The following is a 14,861-nucleotide window of genomic DNA, read 5'->3' as shown; positions in this document are numbered from 1 at the left end:
TCCCCCGTAATTTTCCTCATGTTAATCAGATTACGCAGACATCTGCCGATAGTGATATTTTAAAAAACTATTCATTGATCAAAGCCTATTTTTACAGTCTATGACGTCTTTATGTCGTCTTAATATTTCATGTTAAGCAGATTACGCAGTCACATGCTGATAGAGATATTTTTAACAATATAAAGTATGTGTTATTTGATTTAATATCATGAATGAAAAAAAAACGAAAAAAATACTTTTAATTTGCAAATATGACGCCATCCTGTTAAAATACTTTTATTTTGAAAATATGACGCCATCCTGTTAAAATACTTTTATTTTGAAAATATGACGACGTCCGGTTGACGCGCGCTTAGTTTTGTCTGCTTCAATGCTATGTATACGGATTTCAGAAAAAAACAATTCTGCTCCGTTAAATCTACGTTTTGCCATCGCGTTATCCGTTTGTCATCTATGAAGACGACATCGCGGGAGGTGTAAGCGTAACTAAGCGTAACTCAGAAAAACATTTTTCCCGTTTGCTAACTCTTCACAGTGAAACGACATATGAGGATATGATGGTGAAATGGCTCCCCCCGGTGAGTCTGGATGAAATGACGCCGTTATAGTGAAAATTGCGCCATCTGCTTGCGGTTTAATGTTATGACATCACGATTTCTTTGTCACAGTGCGTGTATGTGTGTGTGTGTGCTCCATTAAACTGTAAAATAAAAACCCTCTCCATGTGTTTGAAATCATAACACTTTTTATTTTTTATCTCAGGTTCAAATATTGAGCACCAAGCCTTTGACGGTATTAATACACGTAAGTACGTATTAACTATTCTTTTTTTATAAACTAAAATGAACGTATTTTAATTTTGTATATTATTAATTAATTTTTTTTTTTTTTTTTTTATCATAATTTTTTTTTTTTTTTTTTTTTTTTTTTTTATTCACAGAGGCCGCGATTGATCCAGACAGCGCAGCCGATGGTAAGACAAGATCCGTCTCCATAATTTTTTATGAGAAATCAAAATTTAAAATTTTTTTGTTTATGAGGAATTTAATTATTTTTTTTTTTTTAGATTTTATCCAATTCATCACACAACCCGCCTTTCAGACAGTTATCGATCTCACGCAAGATGGCGATGAAGATCCCACCGTCAACGTAACAGACAACATCCCGCCTGATTCCGCTCCGGCCCACATCGAGAATCCAATAGGATCCTGCGACGAATCACTCCCCGGACCCGCTGACGAACCAGCGAGAAAGAAGACTAGAAAAACGAATCGCCCCACCTCTCCGGGCAGTCCTGGACCGTGTGACGAACCACCAAGAAAGACTTATCGTTTTACAGCGGTGGTCCGACCTGAACCGAACGGCGAACTTCCGAGAAAGGCTTATCGTTTTCCCCCGGCGATCAGTCCTGAGAGCCCTCCAGAGAGGAAAACTCTCTGTCCGGTACCACCGAACAGCCCCGCGACCAGTCCTGAGACCGATCTGTTTTATGGTAAGACTAACTATATTATTTGCATTTAAACCAGATGGTGTCAAACATTAAGATTTTTTTTTTAACATCCAGCAGACTCGAGTAGAAGCCATAAGGATGACGTGACTACCTGGGGCATGTCTCAAATCGATGCCTGGGACCAGAGTTCTTGGACGAGCGAGCGTGACGAGGTGTCTACCACCAACGTGGGTCAAACGCCATATCCTTCTCCCTCACCGTCGTCCGAAGAAGTAGAAGTGGAAGAAGTGCCGGCGCCTCAGCCGCTTGATGAATCATTCGACGATCTGCCTCCGTTTCATAGCCCCATTAATTCGATACAATCATTCGGTCAAGAGTTTCGCGACGCGCAGGTTGACATAAACAACAAATACGTCGAACTCCGCGACGTACAAGATGATATTAACAACAAATTGATCGCGTTGGGCAACGAGTCTCGCGACAGACAAATCGAAACCCTTAGCAGATTAGACGCGTTGCACGGTGAGCTCCGTGCGTATCACCTCGAGACACGCAGTCGATTCGATGCTCAGGATCGCTTTATTCAGGATCTGGCCAATGAAATATTCCAACGCGTCAATGCTATGAGATCGACGATCGATCGGCAGTTTGATAGAAATGATCGTGCGGTGACTCAATACCAAAGGGAATTGATGCTAATATTGCACCACCTCATTCTCACCATCGTATATGAGACCGCGGAGTCAAATTGAATATAGACGTATTCAGAGTAATTCTTATATTCCATCTATACTTTGTTTACATATAATCAGATATTTCAAGTATTTCTTATATCTCACGTCTGCTATGATTGTTTAAATATTTCATGTATGCTTTTTATACTTTGTTTTACATATATAATCCGATATCTGCTTTTATACTCTGATTTGTCATATATGCTTTTGTATTCTGATTTTGTAATAGTTCATGTATGCTTTTTTATACTCTATGAAATGTGTAATAGTTCATGTATGCTTGTTTTAACTCTATGATTTTGTAATAGTACGTGTTTTGGTCTGAAATCTAAAAATGGACGGTTCAGACGACTTACGCCAATCCTCCACAGAACTGACGCCGGACGAGATCGAAATGCTAAGTTTACTTCCGGACTCTTTAGAACAGTATTTGTTTAATCAAGAATCCCCTCCTATTTTGGATCTTTTTGAATTAGCCGTAAATCCAAATATGAATTTGTTCGATCCTCTGCTTAGCCTAGACACCGATCCCGTTGTACAACACGGCGGTGTTTTAAACAACCCACCGGCGCCGTGCACCGATCCTGATCCTGACAACACAGAGCACCCCACCGGTAATGATACTCCGCAAGCGTCCACATCAGGTAACGTCGACCCTACTACACAGACTCGATTAAGCCGTACAGACGTTGACAGGTTGATTCGCGAGGGTGGCGACGTAAACGGATATCATGTTTTACCACGACCTCGTTTCAATAGCGTGACATTGAGAAGGACTACGAATCTGAGAGAGATTAACTCTACAGATTTGGCCTCTTACCACGCCCGCTTACATGACATGCTTACCGGAATTGTGAATTTCGCTAGGGAGTTTGACCAAAATTCTCCGGTGATCAATATCACATTGACGGCTCCCAGTTTACAGACCCCCGTTAGCGGGATTTTAACCCGCGGTAATAATTACGACGTGGATGGGTTTATGGATCAAATCGAAAAAGTTTTACAGAGCAACGACCGGTTACTATCTGACCAAACCGTAGAATTTGAAGCTTCCGTAGCCATGAACAGACAAGGCGGGGGTCGTCGTCGGAAACTCACGGACTTGGCTGTTGATGAGGTGATCAAAAGGAAAAAGACGAGTTTATTTTGTCCGATCAATATTTCAAATAATTTGTGCTTCTCCATCTGCCTCGCCCGTTTTCTAAACCCCCAACGCCCCGAGAGCGAGTTAGAAAAACTGGCTTCCGTCATCCAAAAGAGCGTCGGCTTCTCCATCCAAGACCGAATCGGTCTCGGCGACATAGCCTCGTTCGAACGAGCGCTAGACATTAAAATCGTCATATTTCACAGATCTAACGCCATGATCTTAGAAACCTACAAAAATTCTGACGAACCCCATCCAAAAACGGTCTTTCTGTATCTCCACGACGACCACTACTATATGATAACTAGTTTGAATGCGTTCCTCGGTTCAACATATGTGTGTCCATTTTGCTACAAATCTTACACCAGCCTCAGAGACCATCGATGTAAGCACGTCTGCAACATCTGTTTCGACGCGGAATGTTACAGGTTCCAAGCGAGAAACCTACATTGCCCCGATTGTTTGCGTTACTGTAAATCGGCTTATTGTTTCGAAATGCATAAAAAAAACCCGCCTCCCGGTCAGGAATACCCCGCCTGTGATATGATCAAATACTGCAAACTATGTAACCGACGTTACGACGTTAAACCGGGCAACCAGAAAACCAAACACACATGCGCCCCAGACAAATGTGTGCATTGTCGAGAGTCTCTGACGGACGATGGAGCACATCAATGCTTTATACAACCTCTAGAGCTTAAGGAACCGTGTGAAAAGTATATTTTTTACGACTTTGAATCACGTTACGAAAAACGGACGCCACGAGGCTAATTTTGTCTGTGCCATGACGTTCAAAGGTCAGAAATTTACCGCCTACGGCACGGACTGTATCGCTAAGCTAATCAAGCGCTTCAGACAACCCCGATACAAAGGCTACTGCTTCATCGCTCATTACGCCTCCAGATTTGACGCCTTTCTAATTCTGGAGTATTTTTGCAAAGCGGGGATCGCGCTCGAGGTCATAATGCAAGGGTGCAAACTACTCCTGATGTACGACGACGCATTTGCCCAACGATACATCGATAGCTACTCATTTTTCCCATTCGCTCTCGCCAAAATGCCCGCTGCGTTAGACTTGACGACGACTGAAAAAGGCTATTTCCCCCATCTTTTCAACAGGGTGGAAAATGAGAACTACGTCGGACCGTACCCTGACAAAAAGTTCTACAACTACGAGAACATGTCGGATAAAGCCCAAGAAAAGTTTGACGCGTGGTACAGCACGGTCAAGGGTGAGCTCTTTAACTTCAAGAAAGAACTGTACGACTACGGCGTTAACGACGTCGTGTTATTACGTGAAGGCTGTATGAAGTACAGGACGTCATTCCTACAGTGCACCCAACTCGACCCTTTTGCGTTCACGACGATCGCCAGCTGCGCAATGGGGGTCTTCAAAACACATTATCTCAGCAGAAACACGCTAGCCCTGACGCATAACAAGGCGTACATCCATCAGAATAAGTCCTACTCGAGCGGATCGATCCAATGGCTCGAGTATATAAAAAAGACGAGAAACGTGGACGTTCATCACGCCGTAAACCACGGCGAAGTATCGATCGGTAAGTACTTTTTAGACGGCTACTACGAGCAGGACGGCGTCAGGCACGGTTTAGAGTTCTCGGGGTGTGTTTTTCATGGACATTGCTGTCGCTTTGAACCCAATCAGACGCACCCCCTGTCCGGAGTACCCTACGGGGTTCTCAGGAACCAGTTTGACGATAAGATTGAAATTCTCCGGAACGCGTACGGTTTGCAAATCGAGGTTCTGTGGGAATGCGAATGGAATCGGATGAAAAAGACCGATCCCTCCGTGATAGAATTTATGGCCGATTATTCCGCCCCTGAGAGACTGAATCCTCGCGAAACGCTCTATGGAGGCCGCACCAACTCCTATAAGCTATACCACAAAGTGAGCGGCGATGAGAAAATAAGATATCTGGATTTCACCAGTCTGTACCCTTTCTGTCAGGCCAGGAAAAGCTACCCGATCGGTCACCCCGAAATCATTTTCGCAGATTTCGAACCGATTGAAAATTATTACGGGCTTATCAAAGCCACCGTGTACCCTCCCCGCAACTTACTCCATGCAGTCCTTCCTTTCCGTTCGAACGGGAAGCTGACGTTCGCGCTATGTAGAACCTGCGCTCAAGACCAAAACCAGACCTCGAGCTGTACCCACACGGACCAGGAAAGATCGCTCTCGGGCTGTTGGGTCAGTATCGAGCTTTTAAAAGCCATCGAGAAGGGCTATGTGGTAGCCAAGATAGACGAGGTTTGGCATTTTCCACAACGGTCAGACACGTTGTTTGCCGAATACGTAAAGACCTTCTTATGTTTGAAACAACAAGCTTCGGGCTACCCTCCGAACGTCGTCACGGATGCTGAGAAAGAGGCTTACATTAGTGACTATTTTGAAAAAGAGGGTATTCAACTCGACCCGGAAAAAATCAAGTACAACGCCGCCCAAAGGGCGATCACTAAATTAATTCTGAATAGTTTGTGGGGACGCTTCTCTTTAAGACCAAACTTACCTCAAACGATTCTGGTGCGCGAGCCCGAAGATTTCACCAGAATCGTTTTTGGCAACACCGACACCTTGTCCTATTTCTCATTCGTCTCAGACGACGTAGCTCTAGTCCAGCATAAACCCGACAAGGACGATGTTTGCAAGGCGCGCGACGTCAATGTTTTTGTAGGCGCTTTCACTACAGCGCACGCACGACTGGAATTGTACGAATTGATGGACAGACTAGGCGAACGACTGCTATACTCTGACACCGACAGCGTCATATTCGTGTCTAAGGACGGCGACTGGGAGCCTCCTCTGGGTGATCATTTAGGGGAGCTGACGAGCGAATTGGACCCCGACGACCACATAACGACCTTCTGTGCCAGCGCTCCCAAATCTTACGCGTTTGAGACGGTCAAAGGTAAAGTCGTCATGAAAGCTAAGGGCATAACTCTGAATGCTAAAAATTCCAAAGCTATCTGTCTCGAATCCCTGATTGGTCTGGTCGACAGCTATGTGACGTCTCACGATAGATCCAAATACATCCTGGCTCATACGGAAAACATTGTGAGGGATAAAAAGACTCTCACATTACAAAACAAATCAGTCGTTAAGAGGTTTAAGGTCGTCTACGATAAACGTCGGCTTTTAAGCGATTATACCACGCTTCCTTACGGCTACTGATCAGATGGCGATGCACAGAGGTTCTCAGGATGTGTCCGATTTTGATTTCAGACTTCAACACCCTTTCAGCTGCGTTGTATCCGGGCCGTCCAATTCCGGAAAGTCTTATTTTGTGAAACTTTTGTTGGAAAAAGGTTTGAATATCATTTCGAAGAAAATTGAAAACATTGTTTGGTTGTATGATTGTTGGCAAACTTTGTACGATGATTTACTTCAATTGTATGACATTAAATTTATACAAGGAATACCCCAGAGTCTGAATGATGATGATTTACTGCCTGTTACCACCGCCAACCTTCTCGTCGTCGACGATCTCATGGAACAAGCTAGCGCTAACGTCGAACTGCAGCGCGTGTTCACTCAATACTGTCACCATCGTAATCTCAGTTCTATTTACATAGTGCAAAATTTATTCGCGCAGGGAAAGTCGAGTCGAACCATCAGCTTAAACGCCAATTATATGATCCTGTTTAAAAATCCTCGGGACGTCCATCAAGTGGCGATGCTAGGTCGTCAAATGTACCCCGGAAACACGAAATACTTTATGGAGTGTTATCACGACGCGGTCGACCGACCTTTCGGATATCTGATGATAGACTATAAAGCGAAAACTCCGGAGCAGTACCGTCTCAGAACAGGATTGCTTTCAGACCGTCAAGTGGTTTATATCCCGAAAAAAAGAAGAACGTGATCGCCATGTCCGCGAGGCTTTGTAAGCATCTGCCGGTGTTAAAAATGCTACATAAAGCCACTCCTAAACAACGACGCCTTATATTACAATCGGCGTCCGACGAATTCATTTTAGCGCTCTGCGAAGTGGCTCTAAACATCCTCTACGGGGTCATTCCGGTCAGCAGGCAACAGTACCAAAAACTGAAAAAGAGAAGAGCGGCTATTAAATTTGTAGCCGATAAAAAAATCGGCATAGCGGCCAAGAAACGAGTCTTCAACCAGAAGGGAGGGTTCCTGCTACCGCTCCTCAGCGTCGCCGTGCCGTTTCTCACGAGCTTGATAGCGAAACGTTAGGATGGAGTACGCCGAAAAGATGTATTTAGTCCCTCATCATCAACTGGATAAGCTCAAGAGTGAAAATGCTCGCGAGAACATTCAACAGACCGTGGAGAGCGATTTGGACGCCGCCATAAGAAATATTTTACGCCGCGACGATTTGAATCCTTATGAAAAAGTCAAACTTTACAGCCAAACCCTGAACAGGTTTTTGACCGTCGTTAAACAAGGGGATCGTGAGAGCGGTGTTTTAACGCTTTCGTTACCCCATCTTGACCCCGGTCCTAAAGACGAATCGCCGACTGCCGCTAACGTCGAAGACGGTAAAGCCGAGGAGACCGTCGTCGCCGAAGTTCTGAAGAACGTCCCGTCGAGAAGCGTAAAAAACAGCAGATACATATTAGACAAGATGTCTAAAGCTAAAGGACTAAGCTCGTGGAACGAATCCGGGGAGTTTGTGTTCAGGGGTACATTTGACGACCTAGCATCGCCACTTGATGGACGTCCCGAGGATTTTTAAACAGGATCATATAATTGGCGTTTAAGCTGATGGTTCGACTCGACTTTCCCTGCGCGAATAAATTTTGCACTATGTAAATAGAACTGAGATTACGATGGTGACAGTATTGAGTGAACACGCGCTGCAGTTCGACGTTAGCGCTAGCTTGTTCCATGAGATCGTCGACGACGAGAAGGTTGGCGGTGGTAACAGGCAGTAAATCATCATCATTCAGACTCTGGGGTATTCCTTGTATAAATTTAATGTCATACAATTGAAGTAAATCATCGTACAAAGTTTGCCAACAATCATACAACCAAACAATGTTTTCAATTTTCTTCGAAATGATATTCAAACCTTTTTCCAACAAAAGTTTCACAAAATAAGACTTTCCGGAATTGGACGGCCCGGATACAACGCAGCTGAAAGGGTGTTGAAGTCTGAAATCAAAATCGGACACATCCTGAGAACCTCTGTGCATCGCCATCTGATCAGTAGCCGTAAGGAAGCGTGGTATAATCGCTTAAAAGCCGACGTTTATCGTAGACGACCTTAAACCTCTTAACGACTGATTTGTTTTGTAATGTGAGAGTCTTTTTATCCCTCACAATGTTTTCCGTATGAGCCAGGATGTATTTGGATCTATCGTGAGACGTCACATAGCTGTCGACCAGACCAATCAGGGATTCGAGACAGATAGCTTTGGAATTTTTAGCATTCAGAGTTATGCCCTTAGCTTTCATGACGACTTTACCTTTGACCGTCTCAAACGCGTAAGATTTGGGAGCGCTGGCACAGAAGGTCGTTATGTGGTCGTCGGGGTCCAATTCGCTCGTCAGCTCCCCTAAATGATCACCCAGAGGAGGCTCCCAGTCGCCGTCCTTAGACACGAATATGACGCTGTCGGTGTCAGAGTATAGCAGTCGTTCGCCTAGTCTGTCCATCAATTCGTACAATTCCAGTCGTGCGTGCGCTGTAGTGAAAGCGCCTACAAAAACATTGACGTCGCGCGCCTTGCAAACATCGTCCTTGTCGGGTTTATGCTGGACTAGAGCTACGTCGTCTGAGACGAATGAGAAATAGGACAAGGTGTCGGTGTTGCCAAAAACGATTCTGGTGAAATCTTCGGGCTCGCGCACCAGAATCGTTTGAGGTAAGTTTGGTCTTAAAGAGAAGCGTCCCCACAAACTATTCAGAATTAATTTAGTGATCGCCCTTTGGGCGGCGTTGTACTTGATTTTTTCCGGGTCGAGTTGAATACCCTCTTTTTCAAAATAGTCACTAATGTAAGCCTCTTTCTCAGCATCCGTGACGACGTTCGGAGGGTAGCCCGAAGCTTGTTGTTTCAAACATAAGAAGGTCTTTACGTATTCGGCAAACAACGTGTCTGACCGTTGTGGAAAATGCCAAACCTCGTCTATCTTGGCTACCACATAGCCCTTCTCGATGGCTTTTAAAAGCTCGATACTGACCCAACAGCCCGAGAGCGATCTTTCCTGGTCCGTGTGGGTACAGCTCGAGGTCTGGTTTTGGTCTTGAGCGCAGGTTCTACATAGCGCGAACGTCAGCTTCCCGTTCGAACGGAAAGGAAGGACTGCATGGAGTAAGTTGCGGGGAGGGTACACGGTGGCTTTGATAAGCCCGTAATAATTTTCAATCGGTTCGAAATCTGCGAAAATGATTTCGGGGTGACCGATCGGGTAGCTTTTCCTGGCCTGACAGAAAGGGTACAGACTGGTGAAATCCAGATATCTTATTTTCTCATCGCCGCTCACTTTGTGGTATAGCTTATAGGAGTTGGTGCGGCCTCCATAGAGCGTTTCGCGAGGATTCAGTCTCTCAGGGGCGGAATAATCGGCCATAAATTCTATCACGGAGGGATCGGTCTTTTTCATCCGATTCCATTCGCATTCCCACAGAACCTCGATTTGCAAACCGTACGCGTTCCGGAGAATTTCAATCTTATCGTCAAACTGGTTCCTGAGAACCCCGTAGGGTACTCCGGACAGGGGGTGCGTCTGATTGGGTTCAAAGCGACAGCAATGTCCATGAAAAACACACCCCGAGAACTCTAAACCGTGCCTGACGCCGTCCTGCTCGTAGTAGCCGTCTAAAAAGTACTTACCGATCGATACTTCGCCGTGGTTTACGGCGTGATGAACGTCCACGTTTCTCGTCTTTTTTATATACTCGAGCCATTGGATCGATCCGCTCGAGTAGGACTTATTCTGATGGATGTACGCCTTGTTATGCGTCAGGGCTAGCGTGTTTCTGCTGAGATAATGTGTTTTGAAGACCCCCATTGCGCAGCTGGCGATCGTCGTGAACGCAAAAGGGTCGAGTTGGGTGCACTGTAGGAATGACGTCCTGTACTTCATACAGCCTTCACGTAATAACACGACGTCGTTAACGCCGTAGTCGTACAGTTCTTTCTTGAAGTTAAAGAGCTCACCCTTGACCGTGCTGTACCACGCGTCAAACTTTTCTTGGGCTTTATCCGACATGTTCTCGTAGTTGTAGAACTTTTTGTCAGGGTACGGTCCGACGTAGTTCTCATTTTCCACCCTGTTGAAAAGATGGGGGAAATAGCCTTTTTCAGTCGTCGTCAAGTCTAACGCAGCGGGCATTTTGGCGAGAGCGAATGGGAAAAATGAGTAGCTATCGATGTATCGTTGGGCAAATGCGTCGTCGTACATCAGGAGTAGTTTGCACCCTTGCATTATGACCTCGAGCGCGATCCCCGCTTTGCAAAAATACTCCAGAATTAGAAAGGCGTCAAATCTGGAGGCGTAATGAGCGATGAAGCAGTAGCCTTTGTATCGGGGTTGTCTGAAGCGCTTGATTAGCTTAGCGATACAGTCCGTGCCGTAGGCGGTAAATTTCTGACCTTTGAACGTCATGGCACAGACAAAATTAGCCTCGTGGCGTCCGTTTTCGTAACGTGATTCAAAGTCGTAAAAAATATACTTTTCACACGGTTCCTTAAGCTCTAGAGGTTGTATAAAGCATTGATGTGCTCCATCGTCCGTCAGAGACTCTCGACAATGCACACATTTGTCTGGGGCGCATGTGTGTTTGGTTTTCTGGTTGCCCGGTTTAACGTCGTAACGTCGGTTACATAGTTTGCAGTATTTGATCATATCACAGGCGGGGTATTCCTGACCGGGAGGCGGGTTTTTTTTATGCATTTCGAAACAATAAGCCGATTTACAGTAACGCAAACAATCGGGGCAATGTAGGTTTCTCGCTTGGAACCTGTAACATTCCGCGTCGAAACAGATGTTGCAGACGTGCTTACATCGATGGTCTCTGAGGCTGGTGTAAGATTTGTAGCAAAATGGACACACATATGTTGAACCGAGGAACGCATTCAAACTAGTTATCATATAGTAGTGGTCGTCGTGGAGATACAGAAAGACCGTTTTTGGATGGGGTTCGTCAGAATTTTTGTAGGTTTCTAAGATCATGGCGTTAGATCTGTGAAATATGACGATTTTAATGTCTAGCGCTCGTTCGAACGAGGCTATGTCGCCGAGACCGATTCGGTCTTGGATGGAGAAGCCGACGCTCTTTTGGATGACGGAAGCCAGTTTTTCTAACTCGCTCTCGGGGCGTTGGGGGTTTAGAAAACGGGCGAGGCAGATGGAGAAGCACAAATTATTTGAAATATTGATCGGACAAAATAAACTCGTCTTTTTCCTTTTGATCACCTCATCAACAGCCAAGTCCGTGAGTTTCCGACGACGACCCCCGCCTTGTCTGTTCATGGCTACGGAAGCTTCAAATTCTACGGTTTGGTCAGATAGTAACCGGTCGTTGCTCTGTAAAACTTTTTCGATTTGATCCATAAACCCATCCACGTCGTAATTATTACCGCGGGTTAAAATCCCGCTAACGGGGGTCTGTAAACTGGGAGCCGTCAATGTGATATTGATCACCGGAGAATTTTGGTCAAACTCCCTAGCGAAATTCACAATTCCGGTAAGCATGTCATGTAAGCGGGCGTGGTAAGAGGCCAAATCTGTAGAGTTAATCTCTCTCAGATTCGTAGTCCTTCTCAATGTCACGCTATTGAAACGAGGTCGTGGTAAAACATGATATCCGTTTACGTCGCCACCCTCGCGAATCAACCTGTCAACGTCTGTACGGCTTAATCGAGTCTGTGTAGTAGGGTCGACGTTACCTGATGTGGACGCTTGCGGAGTATCATTACCGGTGGGGTGCTCTGTGTTGTCAGGATCAGGATCGGTGCACGGCGCCGGTGGGTTGTTTAAAACACCGCCGTGTTGTACAACGGGATCGGTGTCTAGGCTAAGCAGAGGATCGAACAAATTCATATTTGGATTTACGGCTAATTCAAAAAGATCCAAAATAGGAGGGGATTCTTGATTAAACAAATACTGTTCTAAAGAGTCCGGAAGTAAACTTAGCATTTCGATCTCGTCCGGCGTCAGTTCTGTGGAGGATTGGCGTAAGTCGTCTGAACCGTCCATTTTTAGATTTCAGACCAAAACACGTACTATTACAAAATCATAGAGTTAAAACAAGCATACATGAACTATTACACATTTCATAGAGTATAAAAAAGCATACATGAACTATTACAAAATCAGAATACAAAAGCATATATGACAAATCAGAGTATAAAAGCAGATATCGGATTATATATGTAAAACAAAGTATAAAAAGCATACATGAAATATTTAAACAATCATAGCAGACGTGAGATATAAGAAATACTTGAAATATCTGATTATATGTAAACAAAGTATAGATGGAATATAAGAATTACTCTGAATACGTCTATATTCAATTTGACTCCGCGGTCTCATATACGATGGTGAGAATGAGGTGGTGCAATATTAGCATCAATTCCCTTTGGTATTGAGTCACCGCACGATCATTTCTATCAAACTGCCGATCGATCGTCGATCTCATAGCATTGACGCGTTGGAATATTTCATTGGCCAGATCCTGAATAAAGCGATCCTGAGCATCGAATCGACTGCGTGTCTCGAGGTGATACGCACGGAGCTCACCGTGCAACGCGTCTAATCTGCTAAGGGTTTCGATTTGTCTGTCGCGAGACTCGTTGCCCAACGCGATCAATTTGTTGTTAATATCATCTTGTACGTCGCGGAGTTCGACGTATTTGTTGTTTATGTCAACCTGCGCGTCGCGAAACTCTTGACCGAATGATTGTATCGAATTAATGGGGCTATGAAACGGAGGCAGATCGTCGAATGATTCATCAAGCGGCTGAGGCGCCGGCACTTCTTCCACTTCTACTTCTTCGGACGACGGTGAGGGAGAAGGATATGGCGTTTGACCCACGTTGGTGGTAGACACCTCGTCACGCTCGCTCGTCCAAGAACTCTGGTCCCAGGCATCGATTTGAGACATGCCCCAGGTAGTCACGTCATCCTTATGGCTTCTACTCGAGTCTGCTGGATGTTAAAAAAAAAATCTTAATGTTTGACACCATCTGGTTTAAATGCAAATAATATAGTTAGTCTTACCATAAAACAGATCGGTCTCAGGACTGGTCGCGGGGCTGTTCGGTGGTACCGGACAGAGAGTTTTCCTCTCTGGAGGGCTCTCAGGACTGATCGCCGGGGGAAAACGATAAGCCTTTCTCGGAAGTTCGCCGTTCGGTTCAGGTCGGACCACCGCTGTAAAACGATAAGTCTTTCTTGGTGGTTCGTCACACGGTCCAGGACTGCCCGGAGAGGTGGGGCGATTCGTTTTTCTAGTCTTCTTTCTCGCTGGTTCGTCAGCGGGTCCGGGGAGTGATTCGTCGCAGGATCCTATTGGATTCTCGATGTGGGCCGGAGCGGAATCAGGCGGGATGTTGTCTGTTACGTTGACGGTGGGATCTTCATCGCCATCTTGCGTGAGATCGATAACTGTCTGAAAGGCGGGTTGTGTGATGAATTGGATAAAATCTAAAAAAAAAAAAAAATAATTAAATTCCTCATAAACAAAAAAAATTTTAAATTTTGATTTCTCATAAAAAATTATGGAGACGGATCTTGTCTTACCATCGGCTGCGCTGTCTGGATCAATCGCGGCCTCTGTGAATAAAAAAAAAAAAAAAAAAAAAAAAAATTATGATAAAAAAAAAAAAAAAAAAAATTAATTAATAATATACAAAATTAAAATACGTTCATTTTAGTTTATAAAAAAAGAATAGTTAATACGTACTTACGTGTATTAATACCGTCAAAGGCTTGGTGCTCAATATTTGAACCTGAGATAAAAAATAAAAAGTGTTATGATTTCAAACACATGGAGAGGGTTTTTATTTTACAGTTTAATGGAGCACACACACACACATACACGCACTGTGACAAAGAAATCGTGATGTCATAACATTAAACCGCAAGCAGATGGCGCAATTTTCACTATAACGGCGTCATTTCATCCAGACTCACCGGGGGGAGCCATTTCACCATCATATCCTCATATGTCGTTTCACTGTGAAGAGTTAGCAAACGGGAAAAATGTTTTTCTGAGTTACGCTTAGTTACGCTTACACCTCCCGCGATGTCGTCTTCATAGATGACAACGGATAACGCGATGGCAAAACGTAGATTTAACGGAGCAGAATTGTTTTTTTCTGAAATCCGTATACATAGCATTGAAGCAGACAAAACTAAGCGCGCGTCAACCGGACGTCGTCATATTTTCAAAATAAAAGTATTTTAACAGGATGGCGTCATATTTTCAAAATAAAAGTATTTTAACAGGATGGCGTCATATTTGCAAATTAAAAGTATTTTTTTCGTTTTTTTTTCATTCATGATATTAAATCAAATAACACATACTTTATA

At 44.5% G+C, this 14,861-nt stretch overlaps 2 protein-coding genes across 5 annotated transcripts; one reads left to right on the top strand and one right to left on the bottom strand.

Moving 5' to 3' along the window:
• Positions 1-221: 221 nt before the first annotated feature.
• Positions 222-2,211, top strand: LOC113120682 (uncharacterized). 3 transcript variants are annotated; one of them, XM_026290647.1, is made up of 5 exons: positions 222-578; positions 763-804; positions 941-973; positions 1,067-1,492; positions 1,565-2,211. In XM_026290647.1, the coding sequence occupies exons 1-5, from the start codon at positions 566-568 to the stop codon at positions 2,200-2,202; spliced, it is 1,152 nt and encodes a 383-aa protein (XP_026146432.1). In that variant the 5' UTR covers positions 222-565; the 3' UTR covers positions 2,203-2,211. The 3 variants fall into 3 exon arrangements, with proteins under 3 accessions (XP_026146432.1, XP_026146431.1, XP_026146430.1); XM_026290646.1 differs by having other exon boundaries at positions 763-808; positions 1,568-2,211; XM_026290645.1 differs by having other exon boundaries at positions 763-808.
• Positions 2,212-12,827: 10,616 nt separating this feature from the next.
• LOC113120681 (uncharacterized) lies at positions 12,828-14,590 on the bottom strand. Of its 2 annotated transcripts, XM_026290644.1 has the most exons (5): positions 14,463-14,590; positions 14,237-14,278; positions 14,070-14,102; positions 13,548-13,973; positions 12,828-13,475 (listed from the first exon to the last, which is right to left on the bottom strand). In XM_026290644.1, the coding sequence occupies exons 1-5, from the start codon at positions 14,473-14,475 to the stop codon at positions 12,838-12,840; spliced, it is 1,152 nt and encodes a 383-aa protein (XP_026146429.1). In that variant the 5' UTR covers positions 14,476-14,590; the 3' UTR covers positions 12,828-12,837. The 2 variants fall into 2 exon arrangements, with proteins under 2 accessions (XP_026146429.1, XP_026146428.1); XM_026290643.1 differs by having other exon boundaries at positions 13,548-14,102.
• Between the last annotated feature and the right edge of the window lie 271 nt (positions 14,591-14,861).

The sequence above is a fragment of the Carassius auratus genome, chromosome 20 (genome assembly GCF_003368295.1).
Source record: "Carassius auratus strain Wakin chromosome 20, ASM336829v1, whole genome shotgun sequence".
Taxonomy (NCBI): domain Eukaryota; kingdom Metazoa; phylum Chordata; class Actinopteri; order Cypriniformes; family Cyprinidae; genus Carassius; species Carassius auratus.
This window is presented reverse-complemented; position numbering and strand designations above follow the sequence as displayed.

Coding starts and splice junctions, on each gene's coding strand:
- LOC113120682 (XM_026290645.1), top strand. CDS start 555: ATGATGGTGAAATGGCTCCCCCCG. Junction 579..762: donor TGGTGAAATGGCTCCCCCCG/GTGAGTCTGGAT, acceptor TTTTTATCTCAG/GTTCAAATATTGAGCACCAA. Junction 1,493..1,564: donor TGAGACCGATCTGTTTTATG/GTAAGACTAACT, acceptor TTTAACATCCAG/CAGACTCGAGTAGAAGCCAT.
- LOC113120681 (XM_026290643.1), bottom strand. Junction 14,103..14,236: donor CTTTGACGGTATTAATACAC/GTAAGTACGTAT, acceptor TTTTATTCACAG/AGGCCGCGATTGATCCAGAC. Junction 13,476..13,547: donor TGAGACCGATCTGTTTTATG/GTAAGACTAACT, acceptor TTTAACATCCAG/CAGACTCGAGTAGAAGCCAT.